The sequence below is a fragment of the Populus nigra genome, chromosome 3 (genome assembly GCF_951802175.1).
Source record: "Populus nigra chromosome 3, ddPopNigr1.1, whole genome shotgun sequence".
Taxonomy (NCBI): domain Eukaryota; kingdom Viridiplantae; phylum Streptophyta; class Magnoliopsida; order Malpighiales; family Salicaceae; genus Populus; species Populus nigra.
The window spans coordinates 6,917,762-6,929,967 of NC_084854.1; the positions used below are offsets into that span (position 1 = coordinate 6,917,762).

General features: G+C 31.0%; 1 protein-coding gene across 2 annotated transcripts; it reads right to left on the minus strand.

Moving 5' to 3' along the window:
* Positions 1 to 107: 107 nt before the first annotated feature.
* LOC133689013 (serine/threonine-protein phosphatase PP2A catalytic subunit) lies at positions 108 to 5,535 on the minus strand. Of its 2 annotated transcripts, XM_062108714.1 has the most exons (11): positions 5,244 to 5,535; positions 4,798 to 4,854; positions 4,619 to 4,702; positions 4,213 to 4,284; positions 3,576 to 3,647; positions 3,175 to 3,215; positions 1,839 to 1,905; positions 984 to 1,175; positions 772 to 861; positions 570 to 677; positions 108 to 483 (listed from the first exon to the last, which is right to left on the minus strand). In XM_062108714.1, the coding sequence occupies exons 1-11, from the start codon at positions 5,334 to 5,336 to the stop codon at positions 418 to 420; spliced, it is 942 nt and encodes a 313-aa protein (XP_061964698.1). In that variant the 5' UTR covers positions 5,337 to 5,535; the 3' UTR covers positions 108 to 417. The 2 variants fall into 2 exon arrangements, with proteins under 2 accessions (XP_061964698.1, XP_061964699.1); XM_062108715.1 differs by lacking the exons at positions 4,798 to 4,854; positions 5,244 to 5,535 and having other exon boundaries at positions 4,494 to 4,630.
* Between the last annotated feature and the right edge of the window lie 6,671 nt (positions 5,536 to 12,206).

Sequence of the window (12,206 nt, forward strand, 5' to 3'; positions counted from 1 at the left end):
TCCATGCGCTCAATCACAGAAGAGCGAGCACCATTCGCAAAACTCTAGCATGGAGCATCAAGTAGACGTCAACCTCATTGTCCCCATAGAGGCCCCAGAAAGAAAGCTAAATATGAAACAGGGATACCTTACATTCTAATGCTTCACTGTGCATCAGCTTAGCTGATTCCCACAAAAATATCCAGCGTAGTTTCAAGCACAACACAGGAAAGAAAAGGCAAGACGGGAAAGAAAAGGCATCCAACTTGCCTACTATAATACAGGCTTTTTCTCATCCCATGACCATCGGCAAGGCATACTAGAACTTAAATTTGATAGACCCAAAGTAACTAGGATCCACAACCATCTGAGCATGAAGTAGGGATTTGGGGTTGGGTGGGTGGGTGAGAAAGTGGTGGTGGTATTACAAAAGGCTGCTTACAGGAAGTAATCAGGAGTTCTACGGGTAACATCAGGTTCTCCCCTCCTGGGAGCTGGCTCAAACTGTAATGCACCAAAAATCCAAAATGAGAAGCTGGCACCGAAATTATGTAAGATCTTGTGAAGAATATCAGTGGATGACATATTACCTGGATGAATGTGTGGCCCTTGCAGTCATCAACTTCCAGTATGGAGGCCATGTTTCCACAGCGGTAACAATAATTAGGTGCACTAAATATGGTAACCACCTTTTGTTCCTGTACCGAAGAAACAATGTCATTCCCAAACCTCATTTTCATTCCAAACATGAAAGTGCAAATACTATTCATGAATTTCAAGAATGGTGATTACATGTGCCCAATTAAATCCGTCCATAACAAGCTGATGTGCTCTAGCAATCAACTTCAAGCTGTTCACATGATTAAATTGCTCAGATATATCCTGCATAAAATAACAAACGTAGATGAAGAGAACTCAGGAGAAATGAGGTCACCATTGTAACTTCGATAAAAACAACACATTCTTTGCATGAATAGAGATAGAATGCGTGAAGCTCAAGTTACCTGGCCAAAGGTATACCCGGCACCACGAGGTGATATACCCCAACCACATCTGTCATCTGGATCAGACCACAGCAGATCACACATGGCTCCTTCATGAGGAACCTCTTGAACACGATCAAAGTTTCTTATGTTATCAAGAGTCTCTATAGTTGGGGACAATCCACCATGTAAACAAAATATTTCAGATTCAACCTATGAAGCAAAATAGGAAAAAGAAGAGTTTCAGGAGTTACTAAATATAACCGATAACCAATGATACATTTCAACTTCCATCAAACCATTAGCTTTCTACTGTCACAGACTTCCAACACTCTAGTTGATCTTAGCTTTCTTAAACACCAAATAAAGCTGCAAAATTCACCCAAGAGATTCCTCAAAATAATATGAGACGATTTCTGGTGATATATGTAGTGAGAAATGAAAAATTTGTGATGACCACATTTGTAAATAACACTAAACCAGGAAATCTTCTAGCCAAACTCATAAGATGGGCAACTCACACCATTTTAGAAGGATCACTTTGGAACATGAAGAAGTGTAAGCTGGAGCTTCCAAAGACCACAATACTAGGAAATACACAGTGATGATTGACCAAACGATACAGCCTCAAAAGGCTAATTTAACAATGTTATCAAAGTAAGCATAACAGTCATAACAGTAAGATTTGAAAATGAAAAACAAAAAAGAACTCAACATGAATCAGCTAAAAAGAATCTCTTCTGTATCTAGCTAGGGATTAGAGCAGGTTGGTTAATATCTCCCAATTTATTTTCCCACACACCCAGTTCTTTTTTTCTTTTTTTTTACTACTTACAAAATCAATAGCAGGCCCCAGAAATAGAAAGTCTTACTAACCAATGCAGTCAATGGGAAATAGTCAAAAAGGTCGGTGAAGATCTTCCAAACATTAGCATTACCATACCTGTAACAAGTCATAAGAAAAGAGTAATATAAGAGATTTGAAAGAAAAGATCGAAAATTTACAAAAATACTGCACGATAGTATGTTAGATGTGTCAAATTATTGCACTGGATCTACAAGGGCATACCAACAGAAGCTCAGACAAATTCAACAAACTAGTCTCCCACAATATTACCACTTATAATCAATACTTGTTTTGCACATTTATCAACTGTTTCCATCACTATATTAGCACACTTTGAATTATAACAAAGTGCTAGCCCTACCTTATAAGAAGTGAAGTTATATGTAGCAAAAAGGAAGTGCATGTCAAAATGTCTAAACAGATAGAGAAGGAAGTGTTCTGTATCAGCAACAAAAGCAGTCAAATGCTATGCACATGAATATGCTGTAATGAAAGAAACTTTGACCAGATAATCCAGAAACTTCACAAGCAATGAAGATGTATGAAACCAGCAACAGAAATTCCAAGGGAGCATCTAATTTGTGCCCATCTAATTGTATTACCTAATTTTAACAATCAAGAAACTTCACAAGCAATGAAGATGTACGAAATCGGCGAAAAATTTCCAAAGGAGCATCTAATTTGGATTAAGACAAGCCCAACTACAGCAAAGCAGAGGTGAAGCACATTAATATGTTGCTACATCCTTTGAGCAAGTTGTTGAATGGACTTGATACATGGAAGAAAAAAAAGGATAGAGCTGAACAAGAGAAAAGAATGCACAGTAATCCCAAGTAGGGGGGGTAGGATGCCAGAGGTTCTTTAAATGTAAAAAATTTATCCCAGCATGAATGTATTACATTGATGAAAAAGGAACCTATAAGTCAAAAGTTGTCAACTTGTAAAACTTCAATACCACTATTTTCCAATGGTGCTATCTTTTTTTTCTCTAAATAGCTGTTAAGTTATGCAAATTTGAACTATGTCAAAACTTGACCAAAAACTATTACAAGGATCCCACCAAATGCATTACTCAAACAAGCAAAAGTAGGAGGAAAATTAAAAATGCTTGCAAGGATTATTAATACCAATGCAGCAAAAAAAAGGTAGTTATTGGAACCAAAAAAATAGACTTTAATGCAACTGTAAGAACATTGCTGATAAATTCCAATGGATAAAATCATTAAAAAAAAAAAAACCAATTGACATATGCTACATATGCATTATAATTGCATGTCCAGCATGTGCTGCACGCTTATTATTAGAAAATATCAGCACTACTAAAACTTATAGCCAACTAATAAAGGTTGCAAACAAAAAACTTACTTTCTTAGACATTCATCATAAAACCCATAAACTTGAGTAATCTGCATGGAGAAAAAACGATGTAAGCAACCAGTATTTCCATATGCAGGCACAGCCCACAATTTAAAGTAAACACAATTAGTACAAATTAACATTTAACTTCAACTGTCCAAAATAAAACTGAGTATCACATCTTCTAGAAACCTCCATTGAACATCCACCTCCAAGGAATTAAGTGAAAAATCTAGATGATGAAATGTCTATCATACACTAAACTGCCTAAAATTATAAATCCACATTACAAGTTTACAACAGAAACGTTTATAAAAGAAAAAGAAAGACCCACACAGGATCCAAGCATTACCACAGTGGTCAGTATAAATAAAAACTCATGATGTAAAAGTTCACAAAAAATAAAGTACCTGGCGACTTTCATGGTTTCCTCTGAGAATGGTAATCCTATGATGATAGCGCACTTTCAATGCCACCAAGAGCTGGAAAAATATATCAATAAGTGTCCCCAATTTAAATCTTCCAAGTGTAAGACATTTTCTATGCTCAGATTGGGTAGAAGCACAGTTTAGAAAGGTAGTATTTCTCAAACAGGAGGCATAGGATGTCAACATGCAATATATATTAGCCAAACCAAACATCAATGAAAAGCCAGTCAGAAATTCAAGGATCATTGCTCAAAAATTATCACCAGCTCTTAAAATTGGCCACAAGCATTGGCATTATCCCTTACATCAAATTCGAATTAACACATGAAGAACATTTAATTGTGCCACTAAACTATTTTTAAATTATTTCTCCAGCTACTGCAGCCCTATCACGATATTGTGGGAAGAGGAACGAGCCTCAGCAACAAGGGTCCTTTTTGATTTTTTGTAGGTAAAAGAAGTTTTGTAATATAATCAAGGCCACTAGTCTATCATGGATATCTATGCTTCTTTCTGTTAGTATACGTAAGCAAAGAGTGGAATGACATACAGCCTATCTAATACTCATCAGTTTAATAAAGCAATGAAAAGCAAATGACTGGATGAATTATGTACATACCGTCACGGTTTCAACAGAATAATAGCCACGATCCACATAATCCCCCATAAACAAGTAATTGGTGTCAGGACACTGTCAATAAATTTTAAAATGGTCATGAGTCTAATCAGGGAATTAGATAGTAATGAAGTCAGGAGCAAAAAAAAACTAATGAACCAAAAAAAAGATTGTATATAGTAGATACTTCTATAGATGAACCCAAAGGACTAATCAAAACACAAGGTGAAACAGCACAATGAACAAAAACAAGTAGTTTCCTGACCATGACAACTTGACTATACCTCAGGATAACTTGAATCTTCAAAAGCATTTGGCACAGGTCTCAATAAACTATCTAAGACAAAGCCCTCATCTGAAACAGAAGAGTTGAAAAACTACAAAGTGATGTCATAGTCAGAACTGATACCTTCCCTCCAATACGAAAAAGTTCTGCAAGATCATGAAACTGCCCATGAATATCGCCACATATTGTCACAGGGCTTTTCACAGGCTGTCATCCAAAAACAAATCAACAAACTCAACATCTTCCAATTCCAGCATGCGACAACAGAGCAATTGAATTCAATAAAAAAAAATGAGTTAAACCTGAACATTGCTTTCTTGCATTAGTATCTCCTTAGCTTTCTCGCATAATGTCCTAACCTACATCGAAACAGATCAAAAAAAAATATTAACTCACCATTTTTTACTATAAAGAAAAAAAAAACACATGCATTAACCAAATTAAAAAAAAAAATCCTAAATCTTCCCGCATTGACTGCCAAAAATCTTATCGTGACCCCGTCAGTAAAAGAAAGTAGTAATTATTTTGCAAATCATTTCTATTTTTATCACTATATTTTCTCTCTACCAGAAGCCAAAAAAAACTAAAATAAAAAAAAAAAGAAATTAGTAAATTTCAAAATTACTAAATACAGTTGAATCCAACTACTAAAAAACAATTAAAAACACTAAACCAAGTTATCAACTGTTAAATTAGGGAATTCGATTCAACTTTTCCTAAATCAAGCAGAAATTGAATTGAGCAAAACCTGAGGTTCAGAGAGAGGCTTGCACTGCATGAGTTGCTCGATCTGTTGATCAAGATCGGTAATTGATTCTGAAGATAACGAATTCGTGCCCATCTTGATTGATCTTAACACCGAATTGGGTTTAACAATATCCCGATTAGGGATAGCCCTAAACCTATATTGATTCACTCAGATTTTTTTCACTTGTGTCTTTCTTTTCGCAGTTCTTTTGGTGTAGTGAAGGAAATGGTGAAGCGCGTGAACGAGAAAGCGAGTGTGATGCTCTGGTTGATAAAGTTAACAGGCTGATTTTTATTTTTTTTCCCTCTTCGGAGGTTTTTTTTTTTTTCGAGTAATAAGACACAAGAGGTGTTCGTTTTATTTGAAATATTTTAGAAAAGAATTAATCAAAGTAAAAATACTATTATAATTTTAGTTAATTTATTGAAAATATTTTTTCAAGCTTGGAAATTTGCATAAAATATTTTAGTAATAGTAAGACGATTCAATATTCTCAATTAATCACTTTATATTTTTAATTAATTTACTTTTATATTATTATCATTTTTATAATCATCATTATTATTTTAATATCATCATAATTATTTTTTTTGTTATTATTATTGTTACTATTATTTTTTTATAATTATTATCACCATTAATATTTTATCACTATATCATTATCACTACATTTATTATATCAATATTATTATTTTATTATTATCATCATTTTTGTTATCATTGTCTCCATTTTTTTTATTTTAGTGCAACTCTTATAACCATCATACCTATCATCTTATTGCATCATCATTTGTCTATTATTATAATATTTTTATATCATTATTTATCAATTATAAAAAAAATTATTTTGCTTAAAATATTTTATGTAAAACAAACACCATTTATAATGCTTAAATATTTATATATGTTTACTTTGTATCATTTGTTGATTTTTTTTTCCTTTAAGATTCTTTTTAAAATAAAAAGGATCTTTTTGTTAAAACAAACCAAATAACTAGCATCATAATCTTTGAAAATCACTTTTTTTTTGTTTTGAAAGATTTTGAAAATTAGATTTTATGTTTAAAACAAATAGGAGTAATTATTCTTTAGTTCCTAAGTTTTAAACTTTATTATAACTCAATCCTTTGTTTTTTAATATTAGAAAATTTTGTCAAGATGAATAATATAGATTTTATCAATCATTTTATTTAAAGAAGTCAAAAGTAAAGAGAGATGATGGAAAAAATTCATATAAAAAATAATCAAAGATATAATTCTATACATTTTGACATAATTTCATTATTTTAAAATTTAATATTGGTTTTTATTGACTTGTTTTTAATTCAAGGTTTTATGTAGTATATAAATGAATTTAATGGAAGACCAAGATTAACCATTTTTATAAACTCCTAGTTTTTTTTTTTTAAAGCGCACCAATGTTAGTCTTTTTCCTAATCAAAGATTAAATGAAATTGAATATTGGTACATAAAGTCACATAAATTCTTTAAAATGGGTGTTCTAGAGTGGGTTAATGTTACATAGAAAACAAACTCTCTGATATTTAAATTAATTTAAAGCATATCGAGACAATTTAATAAAAATGATAAGCAAGTAATATAATACGTAGTAGGGGATTATTTGTTCTTGTCTATCTTATTTATGCATACTAGTATTTAAATAAATATCATAACTTACCTTAGAAGATGAATATGAAGTGTAACTCATCATAGTAAGGGTGTTAACGCTAACATACTTCAATATTCGAAAGGTATTTAAACTGTTAAGAGACGGTAAAAGCCTGTAGATGATCCCACAAGAAATAGCATACCCTTATTAGTTGTATAGAGTGTCACTTGATTGATCATGTTATTATCCAATAAAAGATGACAGTGTTATAAAAAAAAAGACAAGGTCAAAGCTAGAGAGAGAAAAATCAACACAAATCCCATTGAGATAAAATAAACTATTATCTTCCTAAGACCTTAGAGAATGGTCTTGATATGTCAATTCTCCATTGAGAGAAAGGCCATTACGATGTATTTATGGTCAGTTTTGCTCAAAGTTAGCAAGGTACAACAAGAAATCTCTTACACTTGTTATATTTTCTTAACATATCAGTGGCATACTTTAGGATAAATGATCAATTAAAACTTGCTCATGTTGTCTAGGATATTAAAACCATAAACCTTATATGAATACCACAAATCCCTTTATAAATCTTCTTCAATACATACTCATTTTTTTAGGATAGACATTTTAATAATGAAGTAGGTGTTGACCTCTTATATAATTCACCAGATAATATTTTGTTTCATACCCTAGTAATCTAACAACTTTTATTCTATTATGGGGTAGATTTTCTATGAGTAGATATTGCTTAAGAAGGGTCCTTCAGTCCTCTAATAAAGTTTGCATCATGATTACCATTTTTATATCCTCTTCTTCTATTAATAGCCTTTTTAGTACATCAATCAACACATCATTATGTAATTCTAAATGGTTATTATTGGTAATCTTAGAAAGGAGATCAACCTTGTTGCTTTTTTACCTAGCAATTTTCTTTATAAATATTTCATTTTGTTCTTATTTCTTTATATTTAAAAGGGCTAACACCTTCTGCTGATATTTAATTATTGAAGGCTCATTGGCTTTAAATTATTCTTAGTATTATCTCATCACTAACTAGAAATTATTAAACATATGAAGTTGATAGGCATTTAGACTTTCACCTAGGTTAAGGCTAACAAATAATACTTCATACTTTGTCGTATCATTGAAAAAATGGAACAAAACAAAGCTTATATTCAAAGATTTACCCTTAGAGACTATTATCATAATTTCTACTTCACTTTCATTAATGTTTATATATATATATATATATATATATATATATATATATATATATATATATATATATATATATATAGTCTTAATAGATTTGAATCAACATTGAATTATGTTGTTCTTGTATGGGTGATACAATTAATAAGCATTTAACGATAAAATAAACTAATGCTTATGCCTAAATAGTTGGCATGGGTTAGTATCAGAGCTTAAACTCTCTTAATTCAATGACCCACTTCACTAGGAGTCCTAACAAGTCAGGTTTATGGAGAATATATCTTAGATGATGGTCCATCAATACAACCACCTGATTCGCTTGGAAATATGATTTTAACTTCCTCGTATCATTGACCAATATAAGGGCTATAATCTCTATCTTCATGTACCTTATTTTTGCATCATAAAGAACTTTAAAGGTATAATACACAGGTTTCTGAACTCCTTCTTCATCTCTTACCACTACAGAATTGACGATCAAATTTATAACCCCCAAATAAAGAAAAATATCATCTTTATTTCTAGGTTGTGAAAGGATTTTAAGGGAGGATAAATGAACCTTCAATTCTTCAAAGGTTTACTGACATTCTAGACTTTATTATAAGTTGGAGATATTCTTTATAGTTTTTTAAAAAGGTAAGCAACACTCCTTTAAGTGAGAAATTAATATATTCAATGTTGTCATTCTTTTTGCGAGCTTTTGTGCATCTCTAAAACACTAAAGATGGATCATGTTTAGTATAGCTTAAATTTTCTTAAGGTTAGGCTTAATCCCCTTGTTGCTAACTAGAAATTCTAGTAAGTTTCCTCTATTCATCAAAAATAAATATTTAGCAGGATTCAATTTCATCTAATACAGGTTCATAATAGAAAAAACTTTTTACAAGTCTTAAAGATGTTGCTCATAAGTTATATTTTTTACTAGCATATCATCAATATAAGCCTTTAAATTTCTGCCCAGTTGACTTTTAAAGACCTTGTTTACCATTCATTAGTTAATGGATCATGCATTTTTTAAGCCAAAAGGCATAACTTAATAACTAAAATTTCCTTTATATATGAAATCTTAAGTTATCATCTAGGGAACTTAAGCACTTAAAATAAATTGTGAAGTTAACCAACATATCAATCTTAGGTAGTGGGAAGTTGTCATTCAAACACATCTTATTAAGGTATATGAAGTCCATATACATGCGTCATTTCCTATTTTTTTTTTTACTATCACTATAATTGTTAGCCATTCTAACTACATCACTTCACGAATGAACCCAACCTCTAAAAACTTTTCTATTTCCTCTAAAATAGCTTTCTACATTTCTCCACCAAAATTTCTTTTTTTTTCTAATTCACCGAGAAGAAATAAAAACACATATTTAAATGGTGAAAAGTCATGTTTTGGATGATACCAAACATATTAGATGGTTTAAAAGTGAAGTTATGTTTTTGGATATTTAGAAGCTTTTTTAGAGCTTATTCTTGCCCAAGGTCTAAACCATACCCAATTTTTATGATAACACTCATATTAGTATGGTGACTAACTTCCTTCAAATCTTTTATGGCCTTTTTCTAACTTTAATTCTTTCTTTAATATGTGTTGTCTAATCTACCCATAAGGTGTTTTTTCTTTCCTTTTAGACATATTAATGTGCATCTTTTAAGTACCAATTGGTTTCCTATCACCATCGCGACTCCTTCACCAATAGAAAACTTTATTGCTAAATATTTCATTATAATAACTGCATTGATTTCATGCAAAAAATTGCTTCCTAATATGGCATTGTAGGCTAGATCCATCTTAATTATCATAAAAGTCTATTAAAAAGTATGGCATTTAGGGGTACGTGTTAATAATAATAGGTAGATCTAGTGCACCTTTTACTGATATATATTTTTCTTTTATCCTTATTATGAGTGTCTTTGTTGGATTCAACCTAGATGGATCAACACCCATTTATGTCATAATATCCTTAAAGAGAATGTTAATAATATTTTTATCATCTATCATCATCTTATGCACATTATGATATGACAATACTATAGTAATCACACATGCATCATTTTCAGAAAAGATCACTCCTTCTCAATCTTTTAAAGTAAATATGTAGGTTCATATCAAGGGTTCTGAGTCGTGAGAAAACTATCTTTTTTTTTATAGGTTTTATGTTTCCCATTAGAATCTTTTCATGTTGATATTCCTCGTAGGATAACATGATCTCTAGCACTGACTTATAAAGAGTCTCATCCTTGTTCACTTGTTTTTTCATGCTCTATTTCTTTTTTATATATATAAATGATTGGAGATAACCCTTAAAAATAAGCCTCTCTATCTCTTTCTTAAGGTCATAATTTTTTTTTATGTCTATATCCTAGTAAAAAAAGATAATATTTTTTTGGATTTCACTTACGAGCATCCTTTTTCATTGATGATAGATACTGTATAAAATACATTTGATAATTGTCAAAACTTTTGCTCTAGTAATGTTTAGATGATAGGTCATTAGTTTTGAATATTCCAATTTGTTTTATATTGGACCTCTTAGATTGCTTTTGAATTTTGGGGAGTTGATCGGTGGTTGCCTATATTTTAGAGATTATTCTCTTCATTTATGAAAACATTAATGCTCTCATCTTCCATATTTGCTTCCTTTATATGAATATAGTTTTTTAATTTCTTGTTTAATATTAAAAAGAGTCTTATAATAAAGTGCATAAAATTGTTCTCACATGAAATAATTATGAACCCAACTAATTAGGGCTTTTATAGTGATAGACATGCTTATACTGAAATAAGCAATCAGCTTGTTGCATAAATTAGAAAAACTGAATATGGAACCTAGTTCTAGATTATGGTCTCATGCTCACACAGACCCTTGCACATCATATTGTTATCATATATCACCAACTTCAGACTAATTCTAACATTTTGTACATATTCTCTGGTATCAATGAGACCATCATAGTTATCCATATTTTTTTTCATAGCTATAAAATCTTTTATGAGATGAGTGCTTAATACACCTTAGCATAATGATAAATCTTTTATTTTATTTTATTCTTGTTAATGTTTTTTATGCTCAAGAACATTTGAATGAGACACTAAAGATGAGAGAGGGCGATATTGATGACTATGGCTACGACTAGTTGTGGTCTTGCTCCTTGACTTATGAAGATCATGTCGAGAGGAGGAAACTATCTCTTCATAATAATAAGACCTACTTTTTGGTATGGTAGTGATGTAAGAACATTTCTACGTACTTTTTTCATGTTATTTTGTCTCATCCTTTCTAGGAAATGGAGTTGTCTATATATATGCTGAATAGGTTAAGTAGGTTATACACTTGTTTAGGTCATATATTGCGAAATAGCTTTAAGTTGCTCTTGAGTAACTAAGACAACTTTAGTTAGTGCTTTTATATGCTGAACAAGTTAGTGAAGATCTACTAGAGTTTAACAAGAATGGTGGGAGGTCTGTAACTCTTCCTCTTATGCTTTTCATGTTTTTAGTTATAAAGGGTTTAAGTTTAATTGCAGACAAAAAAGAGAGGAAAATAGCAGGTGTGATTTGAGTAAAAAACAAATAAGTGAAACTTTTGTTATATCCTCATAATGCAACTGATTAAGTTATAAAAAACTTCAATAGATTTCCTGGACTTTTCCACGACTGAAAATTAGACTAGGTGTTCTGAAATAGGTCAGTGTTACATGCAAAATAAACTCTTTGATATTGAAGTCAGTTTAAAGTGTAATGAGAAAGTTTGATAGAAATGATAAATAAGTAATATATAGTAAATGATTATTTGTTCTTTCATTTTTCATTTGTGCATATTGAAATTTAAATAAATACCCTGACTTACCTTGGAAGAAGAATATGAAATGTAACTCACCATAGTAGGGATGGTAATGTTAGCGTAGCTCAATCTACGAATATGGCAAAATTGCAAAAAATATAGTGAAAACCTGTTCAAGATGCTTAGTTATTAGAGCAAATGGTTTATCTTGCAAGAAAAACCCTACCCTTATTAACCATAAAGAAGGCCATTTGATTGACCATGTTATTGTCTAATAAAAAATAACAGTGTTAAAATCTTAAGAATATTTTTATCAGATAAACTGAGTATTTTTTACAAGAATTCATGTAA

Coding starts and splice junctions, on each gene's coding strand:
- LOC133689013 (XM_062108714.1), bottom strand. CDS start 5,336: ATGGGCACGAATTCGTTATCTTCAGAATCAATTACCGATCTTGATCAA. Junction 4,703..4,797: donor TGCAAGAAAGCAATGTTCAG/GTTTAACTCATT, acceptor TTTGGATGACAG/CCTGTGAAAAGCCCTGTGAC. Junction 862..983: donor CCGGGTATACCTTTGGCCAG/GTAACTTGAGCT, acceptor TATTTTATGCAG/GATATATCTGAGCAATTTAA.